Source organism: Erythrolamprus reginae, chromosome 2, assembly GCF_031021105.1.
Source record: "Erythrolamprus reginae isolate rEryReg1 chromosome 2, rEryReg1.hap1, whole genome shotgun sequence".
Taxonomy (NCBI): Eukaryota; Metazoa; Chordata; class Lepidosauria; order Squamata; family Dipsadidae; genus Erythrolamprus; species Erythrolamprus reginae.
The window spans coordinates 226,904,045-226,918,339 of NC_091951.1; the positions used below are offsets into that span (position 1 = coordinate 226,904,045).

The 14,295-nt window shown below is 38.6% G+C and overlaps 1 protein-coding gene across 1 annotated transcript in view; it reads right to left on the reverse strand.

The window, feature by feature from the left end:
* Positions 1–958: 958 nt before the first annotated feature.
* The window catches only part of TNKS (tankyrase), a 102,956-nt gene continuing 89,619 nt past the window's right edge, over positions 959–14,295 (reverse strand). The window contains exons 23-27 of the mRNA XM_070742135.1: positions 10,547–10,621; positions 8,624–8,729; positions 6,687–6,873; positions 5,831–5,987; positions 959–4,101 (exon numbers count right to left, since the gene is read on the reverse strand). Of these exons, the coding sequence (XP_070598236.1) occupies positions 4,015–4,101; positions 5,831–5,987; positions 6,687–6,873; positions 8,624–8,729; positions 10,547–10,621 (612 nt within the window). The 3' untranslated portion in view covers positions 959–4,014. The remainder of the gene's footprint in view (positions 4,102–5,830; positions 5,988–6,686; positions 6,874–8,623; positions 8,730–10,546; positions 10,622–14,295) is intronic.

Sequence of the window (14,295 nt, forward strand, 5' to 3'; positions counted from 1 at the left end):
CTTGGCCTACAATGGACAAAAGCAAGGGTGAGATATACCGCTGCAATGATTGGCCTGAACATCATCTCTAATTCAAATCTGCACATAATACTCATTATACCAGTATCAACTCATAGATCTCCTATGAAACTGATGCTTTACCTGGAAATTCCAATCTGGAAATTCTGCCTCTTCATTCTAAAAATCATCTTTGGACAATGTGTAATATTGTCATTTGTCATTTCCGACATTGACAGATAATGGTCACAGAAGAAGGAAAAAAACATTACTACTGGAATATCACCATGGAAGAAAGCAATTCATGATGCAATCTCAGGCATTCAAGAATGTTGAGGATTATACTACTACAAAAATGATGACCAAGATTCCCAGCACTTCCTAGCTTCCACATCAAACTTTCAAGGTTTAACCTTATTTAAATCAAAACATTTGAAACCAAATATCCCATGGTTTGGAAATCACATAAAAATAGTCTTAAGGTATTTTATTCATAAGGTACCATTTCTGAATGAGTTTGGATTTCTAAAAAAAGCTGTAATATATTTTGCACTTCAGAGTTATGAATAATATATTCAGAGAATTCAGAGGCTTCAATGGATGGAAATTTTAAGATATGCTGTAATTTTCAATTGATGGCTATTTTAAAAAATATATTTATTCTACTTCTACCCTCCAGTTAGTCGGGTGAGAGAGCAAATAATGAGACCACCCCAACCTTTGTTTCTTGTATGAAATGATTACCTTTAGAAAGAGTCAAATTCTATATCTATTTGTTTTTGTAAATCCCAATAACAAACAAAGCAGAAAGTAGCTTTCAGCTTACCCACTCTCTCCTCCTTTCTCCTCTCCTCTCCATGGCATCTGACATTAGGGCAACCAAAAAGAGCCAAACATTATTTTAGCTGCAACCCCATTTCCCAACTCCCAGGACTTTAATTAAAAAAAAATGCTCAACAGATTATTCATCAATTTATATTTATAGGTATGTACCTAAACATGTAATACAACAAATGTGTTGTTGCAAATACATACATCATATAAACATATTCATCAATAAACTGGCTGTAGGAATCCCTTTCAAAACTAAATGTTGATGCAAGCAGATTAACTGCTATTTATACTAGGTATAATAGTCACAAATGATTGGGGTATTTAAAATTCCTAATTTATGGTTACATGTGCTAGAATCAAGTCCACATACTGTAGATAATGCTCTACGGTTATATCCAACATTGCACTTTGACATTAACCCCGTCAATTTTAATTTCTGAAAATGTCTCAATCTATATCTCTCGGAGTGGGACAAAAGGAATGAATGGCACTATACTTATGGCATCTTATTATCTCTTGATGTGGCTGAGATTTTTCATCCCAGTGGATCGAAGGAAGCCCCAAATGTAGTTTATTTAAGGCTAATACCACTTTTGTTATTTTGAAGACTGTGCGCACATATGACCAAAGCACTTATCAGGTTTTCTACTCAGAACATATTGAGAGATAATCTACTGCATATATTAGTTTAAGTCTTATCCCACAGAAATATATTTCAGAATCAAGTGTACAAGTCCTTTGCAGAAATTCTCAACTCCTGTATTTGGGAACATAACTGTTGTGTTACACTGAATGATATTAAATGCTATATTTGCAATTGTTGTTTAGGATGCTCCTTATTAGGCTTTTAGATCTCTGAAGACTTGAATACATGTTGTCTGACCAAAAGGAGTAACAAAAAAATCACATTACTACAAGACACAAGTAACTGAAAATGGAATTCCTTGGACAGCACCTTTTAGTCTACACGAAACATGTTACAAAACAGGAGCAATGAGAGATTCTCAGAATTTAGGATTAAAATTATCCATTAGGTTAACCATCACACTGGAGGAAAGACAACCACAGAATCAATATTCTCTCTTGCTGGAGAAAAGGAACATTAGGCTTCCACAGTCCATGTTAACCATTTGGATTAAATGTGAAAAACAGCTGAGTCCCAATTCACATCCATATGCAGTTTTCAAAATATAGACTTTCACATCCATTTGCAGTTCAACCGTAGTTAGCAGTCTGCCCAGAGCTGTGCTTAAAAACATTTCTAAGTGAAGGTTCATCATCTGGATCCTTTCCAAACTTAGATATTTATTTTACAGGTAAATGATCTTGGTAAGCTTGGGCCTTATATCACAGGGCGAGAAATCCAGGTAGACTGAGTGACCTCAAACAACAGAAGCAAAACTGAAAGATTCACAGCAAGTTGCCTTGTTTCATCTCATGGATCAAGTGTTGAATCTCACAAATGTTTACATGATTTTTTTTGTAAACTGTACATTATTCTAATATGCATTAGGTATATCTTTCTAATATATATTAGGAATGTCTTTGGAGGAAGGTTTTTGGTAGTGGCTTTTTTCATTAGATAAGACCCTTGCCCATTTCCAAGCAGATGCCAGTAATTTTCATAATATACCACCTTTCCTTTCAAGGAATAAAAAAACTCCCATGGAAGAATTATAATCAAACTTTCTCTGGTTGTTTTAATTACCAAAGATTTTGCAAAGCAATATTGCAGCCTCTCTCCATTATATATTCTACTTATAGATCTCGGCTACTACTTGTTTTTCCCTGAAAGTCATTGAGTTGTTTAAAAATTATGTTTGGTGGAGGGCAGGGAGATTGTTTTCATTGGTAGATTTTTGATATTATATTAGTGATGACAATGATGATACGTAAGTGGATTCATCACAAAGAAAATCTGGGTGGATGAATTTAATGGATAGACATCAATTAGAAACTACGTAGCAGTCACGCACACCCTAACACACACACACACACACACACACACCCTAACTAATCTAATTAGTCTACTGGGGGTAAGGTGTTGGAAGATATTTGCATCAACTTCAATCTACGAAGGAAAAAGGCCCTCAAGCAAGCTTTACTTTTATGCTCTAATAGGCCCTTTGTGAAATAATGGTCCTTTTGGAGTTTGTATACACATGTGAGAACTGGACTAGGCTTCTGGTTCACACCACTTGCTCCCTTGCTTTCATTATCTGATGAAAATATTTTTAAAAACCATAGCAAATACCCACAGAGGACATCCAACTCCTTGATGAATTTCACTAATTTGCTTACAATTTCACTTAGGAAGGGCAGAGAGAAACAGGATGCTGTGTCTATTCGGTTTCAGCCAACAAATGTTTTCTATGCATTTTATCAAACTGTGCTATTGGAATATTAGACACGAGAAAGCAACAAGAAAGCAAAACAGAGGAACAGAGGCCATTTTCCAAAGAAGCTGCTACACGGATGCTAGTATGAACATCTTATAAAGAAAGATAAACTTGATAGGGAAAAAGCAGGACTTCTACCTTAAAATTATGTCCCTAGCAACATAGAAGAATTCATAAAAAGTGCAAAAAGAATCCCAGACCAAGGAACTATATCTCAAACACCTTCTTGGATAAGAAATTCCTGTTGCATTGTTAAGTGATTTTAGTCAACTTGACTTTGTGCAAAAAAAATCCTCGAGGAGGGTCTGGCTCATTTTTGTAACAGAAGAATAAAATGCAAATAAATAACTGAACTAAAGACTTCTAAAAAGAAAAAAAATGGATGTTGAGAGAATGGTATGAGAGTTCAATAGAGGCTCTGCACTTCACTACAGCTGTTGCTGCTGTTCTTTCAAAAAGGTTGTAGCACAGCAACTGCAAATTTCATTTCCATATATCCAGATTGAAGTAGTGATGCTCTCACATTTTACACACATGGCAACTGCAGGGAAAGTGAGCCTGAGATAGGATGTTAAAAGGCAAATCTTTGTAAACATTTCCTCAAAAGGAATAGTAGCAGTTGAGTACGTATCAGTTATTCAGATTCATTTACAGGACAATGCTTTATAAAATACATAAAGCAGTTCCAGAATGATGAGAATTCCATATAATTTTGAAGTTCTGAAACTAATCTCAACCATCCAGTCCGTCAGTCACGTAATCCACTTCAATGAACCAGCATCTACTAGGTCTTCTGTTCCGCAGCCACTGCCGTCTGTGAGGGAGTATCTGGCTTTACAATTTGGTATGTAATGAGATATTCAGGGTAAGCCTACGAATAAGCAGATACATTCAAATTAATCCATGTTATTCAGAAATAATTAAAAACAACAGAAAACGTTCATTTTACTTAATTTTTATATTACTTTTGTCTGAGGAGCCATCAGCCATTTTTGCTTCTAACACAATCCATTTAATATCTATCGTGTTATGTAGAACGGATACTTTACCATGACTTCAAATATAAAATCTTCTTTGTTCATTTGAGGGCAAATAGCATACTCTAACGGGGCAAAAGAGACGTATAAAAGCCAAGGTCAGCATCTAAAATCTTCCTAAATATTGCTTGAAGAAAAACTGATCACCAGAAATTGTACTGAACTCTTCTAGGGATTGCAAAGGCCACAGTCGGTGAGACAATGATGTGTAATTGATGGAAGCAAATTTTTTGGTCTGATTTTTGGGAAGAAGTATCATTCTTAAGTCTATTGTAGGCATTACGCCACACTGTACTCAAAACTTGTTTATCTGATGTGGACATATATCCATTTGCAAAGTGTTACTACACTCTTCTCTGCCATGTTTGTTCCTTTCCTTCTTTGCAGAAAGGAGATGGCATGGAAAGTGATTAAAATTTTGGAAGCATCAGTCACAGTCTTGTTCATGAAATCAAGAGAAGAACCTTTAAACAGGAGCTTAAATAAGATCCTTTCATAGTATGACATATGTATGATATAGTATAAAATATAAACAATTTATATATTTTATATTATATTATATAAACCCTCCTAGATTTTAATGAGTACAAGTACCGGTACTCCACTTTCTAATTTTCAAAAAGTGTTAAGAATGTCCTTCTGAAGGCAGAAACCACTATTTTTCACAAAGTACAGTATTGGTTGACTAGTCTACCACAAACCATAGGTACGAACTGTTGCAGAGAAAAAATCAGTAGCTGCACATAGACCTTTGATACGGTGTGTTTCCTGCTTGGCTTTTTTAATAGAATGGTGTATTTTTAGTAACATAAAGATGTGGCTGATCTTATGCAAAGTATCTGAATGAGTCTTCAAAAATATTTTTATTTTATGGATAGTGAAACCTACTTAATGTTAGGAGGATTGTGCCTCTGCAGACGGCAGAAGGTAGCATTTACTTAATCAAAACAGGTTTGGGGGAGTCTTCAGACTTCAGGAAGACTGGAGCAAGTCTTCATTTGCTCCTAATTTAAGGCAGTTTGCACTATACAGCATGAAAGAATCACACGACCTTTTAAAACATGTAGTTTGTCACAGTAATTTGGTGTGATGCTCAAGCCAATCATAGCTTATTGTTAAAAATATGAAGTAACTCTTTTTGGTGGTGCTTAACCAGCGGTGGGCTACTAGCCTGTGGAGGTAGCAAAATCACGCATGGAGCCGCATGTGCACCCGTGTTTCGCTGAGGTTTTTTTGCTTCCGTGCATGCCAAAACACGGGCACACCTGCAGCTCCATGCGTGATTTTGCTACCTCCACAGATGCAGAAGCAAAGTCGCGCTGACCCCACAAACACTTACAAGCCTCCGCGGCGAGTCTACGGAGAGGGGCGCCATACAAATCTTAATAATAATAATAATAATAATAATAGTAATAATAATAATAATAATAATAATAATAATAATAATAATAATAATTTAGTGTTCCAGCTAGTAGCCCACCTCTGTGCTTAACAAGGTAACCTAGGGCAAAGATTTCAATGAGCCAATGAAGAAGACAGATACCATTTTCATATGTCACCTACCTGTTCCCCTCTATAGATGACATACTCAGCATAGGCGAGCCCATTGACGCTTGGCCTGCCAATTACGGAGTGGTGTCCGGGAGGGGCGTGGGCCATTTTCATGGTGCTAAACTGCAAGAAGGACTTTCCCAATGTCACCCGGCAAAAAAGCATTTGTCTAAAAGACAGGAAAATAATTTTAAAAGTGAATTCTGTTGCAGCAACACATTACATATACGCCTTGTCAGAGATCTAGTTTGTACAAGCTATCAATTTTCAATTTAAACATTGTTTAAAATCGGTAAAAAGGGTGAATTTTCATTTTTGCTTACTCATCAGCTCTTAGGACCATATTACTATGGTTCTTCCCCCCCCCCCCCCCCCCCCCCCGCCACAACTTGGAACATGAAGTCCTAATGACTTCTCTTCTCTCTTGTGATTAGATTAATGACTGTTCAGGAACTAGTTCAAAAAAAGTAACAGTTTCTCCATAAATGCATGAATGGCTAAGCAAGGGATAGCAGAATATCAATACATTCTGTAAATAATTGATTCTCAAGCCATTGCAGCTTACATGCTGAAAGAACAGACTTATTATGGTCATTTTTGTCATTTCAACTCTACGTTTGGTCATCAGAAACTGCAAACATGAACCCAGAAGCTGTTCAATTATAGCACCTTGCAATAAAAAGGGTGTTTTATTCTTGTGTTCTCTGAATCAAGTTCCACTTCGCAAAAGCCTCCTGGAGTCTTTAGCATTCACATTCCTCCAAGCTAGAAAACTAAGAAATGTGTCCTGTCTTTTTTCTTTGGCATTTCTTCATTTAGGGAGCATTGTACCTGCTTTTCCAGATACTCCAATTTATCAAGAACTCACCTGTGGCAGATATAGCAGGACCTGTCTTTGTGTGTGGGACAGCCTGTGCCTCCTCCAATTCCATATACGTATTGGTTACTTTTAGAGGAATTTTCTGCAAAGTAAATCCCAGCTCCAAACATCCCTCCAATGTATGCATGCCTTTCATCAAATCCTTTGTGAATAATTGCATTAATAAAAGGAGATCCTAAAACAAACAAACAAATAACATGTAAACATATATATGTACTATAGGAATTGTAACTTCGTCTTAATATCAAATAAGCAAAATAATTAATTCCTGTTCAATTACAAAAACCAGAGTTCCCCAACTAGTGGTGGGAGGGGTGGAAGAGAGGAAGAGTCCACACGAGCGACCGGCAAGTATGTGCAAAATGCACAGATCCATTTACACAAATGGCGTGCACATGTGCCCATCGCTCACACAAACGGAAGGTGGATAAGCTCACCCACTGCTTGTGCAAATGGGGATAATGTGTGCACATGCTTTCCTGCCATTTCCTCAGTCAGGTTGTAAACAGCTCAGAGTCCACTAGTGGGCTGTGGCCCACAGGTTGAGGACCCCTGATATAAACCAAAAAACCAATATAAAAACAGAATATTCTGATTTCTGAGGATTCAATGGATTTTCAAGAAAAGGATTTCCATATATCTTAGGTAAATGTCATACCTCTCACTCTTAATCTTTTCCGAGAAACAGAGAAACCTAACTTGATGTAAGGGTTGAGATAACACCATAGTGACATGTGTTAGTAGTATTAAGTATACTAGAGAAATTGTTGGGCTGGGTTTCTCAGAAAAGAGAGGATCTTTGTTTAATTCCTTGCACAAAGAGAGCAGCTGTGATGTGGGTTCCGTGCGCCCCAAACAGGAAGTCATTTCAGCACCAGTTAACATCTAAGAATGTATTCATTTTTTATTGCGTAAGCAACATATACTTAAATATCTATGGAGAAGGATGGATTGACTGGCATGCCTCTCTTGTTCTTTTTCTGGCCTACATATCTATCACTGGTTATTGGTTATTGAAACAGATGTCTAAGTGCCGCCTCTATGTTGGTTGAGGCAGGCAGGATTCCCTTGGGTACCATTTGTTGGGGGCCAAGGAAAAGGGAGGGTTTTGCTTTCTCTTTCTGCTCAAGATCCCCATATACATTTTGGGGGGCTCTATGTGACACAGAATGCTGGACTTGATGGGCTCTTCTTATGTTCACATTTCCTGTGATTGGATTAAAAAAAAAACCCACAGACAAAACAGTGGTCATGATAGACTTGCCTTCATAATGGAACACTGCTTTCATAGCAGGACTTTTCATTTGTGAATTCCTCCCCTTACTTTGAGGAGCTGGAAAATACTGTAGACTCTAGAGCAGCGATAGCAAAACTAAGGCATATCTGAAGGCACAGCAAGCATTGCCTATGTCAGCTCCAGCATGCATACATGTGCTGGCCGGCTGATTTCTGGCTGTTTTCACTCTCCGCAGGCTTCAGGAAAGCCTTCTGCAACCTGGGGATGCTGAAAAATGGCCCAACAGTCCAAACGGAAGTTCAGAAATGAAACGGAAGTGGAGCTGCCCTGCTACTTACCTTCAGATAGTTGCAACCAGGCCTCCCACACCTTGGCCCGTTTCTTCTACGTAGGCTTTCCTGAAGGCCTGTGTGGCCGATAACAGAGATCTGGCTCGATCTGCGTGCACCCTTTTGGCACCTGAGCCAAAAAAGGTTCGCCATCACTGCTCTAGAGCATTATAGGAGTTTTGCACATCTGTATCATTAAGGCATGAAAAATCAGCCCAAGGTCCATTTGGCTTCTGAGTCCAGAATCCAGAATCAATCAAACAGCAGAATGGTAAATTAAACCAAAGTACAATTTATGTACGTTTTACAAATTTTGTTTTACTGCAAGCACACATTCTTAAGAGGATCACCTTTCGTACCATGAAACAACATGCGTTCATTGTGATGGTTATGGTTTTCTTCCGAGACTTCTTTCTGACGATGACAAAATCTCTCCCTTAGCTTTTTATTCACAATCTTTTGAATCTATGAAGAATGAAAAGCAAAACAAAATCTTAAGACCAAATGTCTGAGTCAGTATGATTCTATAAGCTGCATCGTTTTTAAAATAGTTTCTGTGGTTTTAAAAAACTTAGTTTCAATAATGACCAAAATAATAAAAGACCAATTTAATTATGCTGCTTCTTTTTTCACAGCTTTGTCTTCTGTTAGTAAGGCTCAGAAATATACTTAACAAACATAGGTTCATCTCAAGAAACCTCAAGTAGCTCAATATTTCTCTGAAATCAGAAATGTATATGATTATTAACTACATTAATATAACTGGAATAATTAGAAGAGGGTAAACAGAAAATAATATAAGTAACTCAGGGCTGAATGGTGAAGTCCTTGGTATTCTCTGAACTTGATTGTTTGCTTGCAGATGTTTCATTACCAGACTAGGTAATATCTTCAATGCTAGGAGAGAGCAAATCCCACTCCCTTCTACCACTGAAGGTATTACCTAATCTGGTAAAAAATGTCTGCAAGTGAATAACAAACTCAAGGGCACTAAGAATTCTACAATTTGTATAAAATTAAGTTGATCACTGACTCACTAGGAGCAAAATATATTTGTTCCTGATTAAAAAATGCCACATATTTTTGCCATCTCAAAAGAATTGAGCAGAATTTTTCATTAAGTAGGGAAATGGAACATTACTGTAGCTGCCCTTTTGAATGTCAACAGAATCGAATGCAAAAAGCACTCCTATTCTATGAAACCACAAGAAATAAATAAGATACAAATGAAGGCGAACCTGAACTAAGATAAAAATACAGGAAATAGTATAAGGGCAGACTAGATGGATCATGAGGTCTTTTTCTGCCATCAGTCTTCTATGTTTCTATGAACTAGAAATGTGATAGCCTTGCAGATAAGTAAAGAAATCCCCATACACATATCTTTTTTTATAATTCTGATCAGTTAAAGAAGATAATATAAAATGTAATAAAAATTATATATTACATGTGTAATATATGAGGGTTCGGAGGGCCCTGGTTACATGGCGTCACCTCCTGGAGGGAAAGAAACTACCATTCAAGGTATGGCCGGACCATAAAAACCTTGAAGCTCTTCAGGTGCTACGGCAGTTGTCGCTCAAACAGGTATGGTGGGCACAATATTTTGACCGCTTCCGGTTCACCTTGAAGTACATTCCATCCAGGAAAAACTTTCTAGTAGACGCATCGTCAAGGATGCCTCAATAAAATAGTCACCAAGAGGAGGTCTTGCACGCCATCATTCCTCCCTCACCATAGACACAACCTGCTGCCAGGGTCTTGGCCCAGCAGATGGCTGCAACAGCCGAGGAAGTTGCTTACAGGCTTACAAGCCGAATTACTCACGGACTCATGGTTCTTGGGACACAAGCAACTTCCCATCCAATAGGATGGGTTAGCGTGGAAAGGCAATAAACTGTATGTGCCACACGTCCTGCCACACGTCGTGCTACAAAGGTGCCACAACGTGAAACAAGCAGGACATTTTGGGTTCCTAAATCCTATTTAGTTAAGCGGCAATTTTGGTGGCCCAAGATGTAACATGACATAGATGACTAGGTTAGAAGTTATTCAATCTGCACAACTGCCAAACCCAGCACAGTGAAACCCCCTCTGACTCTGTAGCCGAACCCACTCGGCCATGGGAGGAATGGATAGTTGTTGATTTATTTTTTAAACAGGACCATTTTATACCGTCACGGGTTACTGTCAGCACAAAGATTGGCTAAACTATTCCCACAGCCTATTTATCACCTTCATGGGGTGATTTGATATTTCCATCAATAATTTTTGAAACTTACCCTAATGACATTATATCTGTTGAAGATTCCTCCAGCATTACCACCATCTCTATGTTCTCTGATGGTGCTCTGCATCTGTTAAACAATCAAATGGTAGAGTCAGTAAATGTAAAATCATATTCAGTTGGTACGTGTAGGTGCATGCTGCCAATATTCAATTTCCATTCAGTCTAATGAGGTCATGGACAAGAATACAGTAGTGGCCAAAATTGTGGAAACCTTTTTGGGAAAGCATATTTTTGAGGTTTGATGACTAATACCAGTAAATCACTTTTTGGGGAGTAGTATCATAAAATTATATACCAATAGAAAGATAATTTAATCAAGAATGTAATGCAACAAAGTTTGTTCAATTAATCTGTATTCTATGAAATGTTATAGCCAAAAAGGAAGCACAACCTGCTTAGGTTGATATCAGGTAGCTTTCCTTCATCTGATTGTAATCAATGAGCATAAGTGTTTAGAAAGTCAATCAGGTGTCAACTTGTTTTGGCAATGAGCCAATCAGATCACAGTAGGATGACAATACATGGCATGTATTGAAGCTGAGAGGAAGACATTTGTCAGTGTATTATGTGATTGCTTTCAAGTTGGTTGGGTATTTTTGTGTTCTTTCATTTACTGGGCTTGTAAACGTAATAAAATTAAAGTAATGGTGCAAAGAGTTGACTGTTCTCCCAGAAAGCAATGTAAAGTAGTAGTATTAAGTTAGAAGAAAAAATGATGGAAACATAACCAAAGGTGGTATTTCTAAGTTTTTGAGGCATAAGGAGACTCAATTATTCGATTTATTCATTCAATTTTTATGCCGCCCTTCTCCTGAGACTCAATCACTACAAAATCACACTGGTAAAGACAGGAAGAGATGCACAATAAAAAGTTATGATAGAGGGATTGTTCCTATGTGACAGAAGAAAAGCATGTGAATGTATGCAAGATGAAATGGCGCAATGCAACGTGAAGTTGAGTGCAAGGACTGTTCGGCGCAGACTATAGGAATTTGGCCTAAAATCTAGAATTCCACCCCAAAACACACTTTTATCTCTCAAACAAAAGTTGGAAAAAAAACCTAAACTGGGCTAAAACCCATATTACCTGGGCAGAGAATATATAATTTTATGATACTACTGAAAAAAGTGGTTATTAGCCATCAAACCTCAAAAATACGGCATTTTCCCCAAAAGGTTTCCACAATTTTGGCCACTACTGTAGATGGGTTGTCAATAAATTAACTGGTGGGGAGGAAAAGTGGAAGGGAGGATAGAAAGAAGAGTCTTCAATTGATGGTGTTCTGGAAAAACAAAGACATCCTGTTTCTCTTTCCTGCTGTTTATCAGTCAAGCGAGATGAAGAGTGATTAATGCTGCTAGGCAACAGTGCATCAGCCCAACCTCTCTAGGGTATTCCTCAAATGCTCACACCCCCTTGGGATCTAACAGCAGGCTGCCCTGCAAATCCTCCCCATATGCTCTTTTCTACTTCACCTTGTCACAACCATTCATGGTTGCAATGTTAATTTTTATCAAACTATTTTTTTTTGCAGGAGGCTGCTTTGGAAGCTCCAATTTAGCACACATACATCCATGCATGTTTCCTGATTACGATAAGAAAGAGGTTTGCACTGTTTCTGTTACATTTCCCATAAGCTTTCCATAGACATTTAATCATATCTATTGGATTAAACCCTGAATGCATACTTATTTATTTATTTTATTTATTATTTAGATTTATATGCCGCCCCACTCTCGAAGGACAAACTAGGGGTTTCTTTTTAAGTACTGGAAATAGAAAGAGGCAGGTGAAATCTCTTTGGATTGAGGGAAAGCAATATTTCCACAAAAAAATTAAACTCTTCATGCTGCAAAGCCTTTTTAAGCAGAGGAACTGAAATAAACCACGATGCTGCATTCATTCTAGCAATATGCAAATAATATATATAAGAAAAAATATATGTAATTCTTAGGTGAAAAGATAATGTTGTTCTAGTATGAAAGATGTGATGAACTTCCACTCTAGATTTCCATTCTTTGTATATTGCTCAAAAAAATAAAGGGAACATTCAAATAACACATCCTAGATCTGAATGAATGAAATATTCTGATTGAATACTTGGAATTATATTCTGTTGTTTAAATTTTCCCTTTATCTTGGACTATGCTACCAATAGAACAAAATATCTGTAGCTCAGTAGTCAAGTCCTTGGTGCTCTTTGACCTTGGTGGTTTGCTTGAGGCATTCAGTACCCAACTAGATCTCCAATGCTAAAAGGGAGTGGGGTTTTATAGGGATTTCCTAGGCTAGCAGTAGCTGCTGGGGTAAAGGAAAGATCCCAATTCCCACCTCATCTGTCCTCTTGACTTTTGTTTATTATTTAATATTTCTAATATTAAGTGTTTTGTACTACTTTTTTTCACTTTTTTATTATCCTGTAAGCCACCCAGAGTTGCTTAAACATCAAGAAGGGTATCATATAAATCCAGTAAATAAATATAGTAGGTTGCCCTGTCAATGTGATGAAGTGTAGCTTTCTCCTTGGTTAGGCTGCTGTTTCCTGCTTGGTTGTTTGTTTAGAGCGGGTGTTGGCAACCCACGGCTCCAGGGCAGCATGTGGCTCTTTGGGCCCTTTGCTGCAGCTCCCTGTCCTATCATTGGTGGGGCCCATCCCTCGCCCCTTTTATTCCCTTTTTGGATATTTTTGGAAATCTGGGCTTGCTGAGGAATGATCGCCAGCCACAGCGGAGGCTTCTCTTTCGGGCAATTCTCCTCCTCTTGTGACCCCAATGGCTGAGCTACGAGCAGTATACAAAGAATGGAAATCTAGGGTGGAAGTTCGTCACATCTTTCATACTAGAACAACATTATCTTTTCACCTAGGAATTACACATATTTTTTTCTTACATATATTATTTGCATATTGCTAGAAGGGAGACCCTCCCTCAGGGAGCGCCAAAGCGCAGGAAAGGCAGGCAGGGGGACGGTCGGCTGCTCAATTAAAGGAGGGTCACCCAGTGTGTGCGCACACTCCCAGCTCAACCACAGCCAGTCATGGGGTCACAAGAGGAGGAGGAGGGTCGCCGGAGTCTTAGTGCAGGAACAAAGTGGCCCTGTACCTGCTTTCGCACCCCATTTGCACTTAAGGCAGCTTTCGCCTCCTGTTGCTTTGGGCTGGAGCTCGCGCCCTGTGGGGGTGTGGGGGACATACAGCAAGACGATGGCTGGAGCCTTAGTGTAGGAGAGAAGCCACGTCCTGTTGTGTCCTATTAAGATCCTTCTTAAGTGACTGGCTGCCCAACCCCTGCATGCCTTTGCTGTACTTTGGTGCTTGGTTGAGGAGGGTCTTCCTATGCGTGTGCACCCTCCGAGCCCAGCCACAGTTCGCCAGGGAGTCAGAAGAAAAGGAGGGAGGAGGCTAGCCCAGATTTCCAAAAAGAAGAAATAAAAGGAGTAGTGAAGTGCTCCAAGAAGAGCTTGCTGATTTGGCCCAGCCACTGCTTTCCAAGAGAGAGAGAGACAATCACACACGCAGATACAGAGGGGGAGGGGAGAGAGAGAGACATAGAAAGACACACAGAGTGATACACAGAGAAGAGATGAGAGAGAGACACAGAGACACACAGTGATACACAGAGAGAGGGGAAGATAGGAAGAGGAGAGAAAGATACAGAGGGAAAGAGAGGGCAGAAGGGGGGAGAGGGGAAGATAGGAAGAGACACAGAGAGATACAGAAAGGGGAGAGAGAGGGAAAGAGA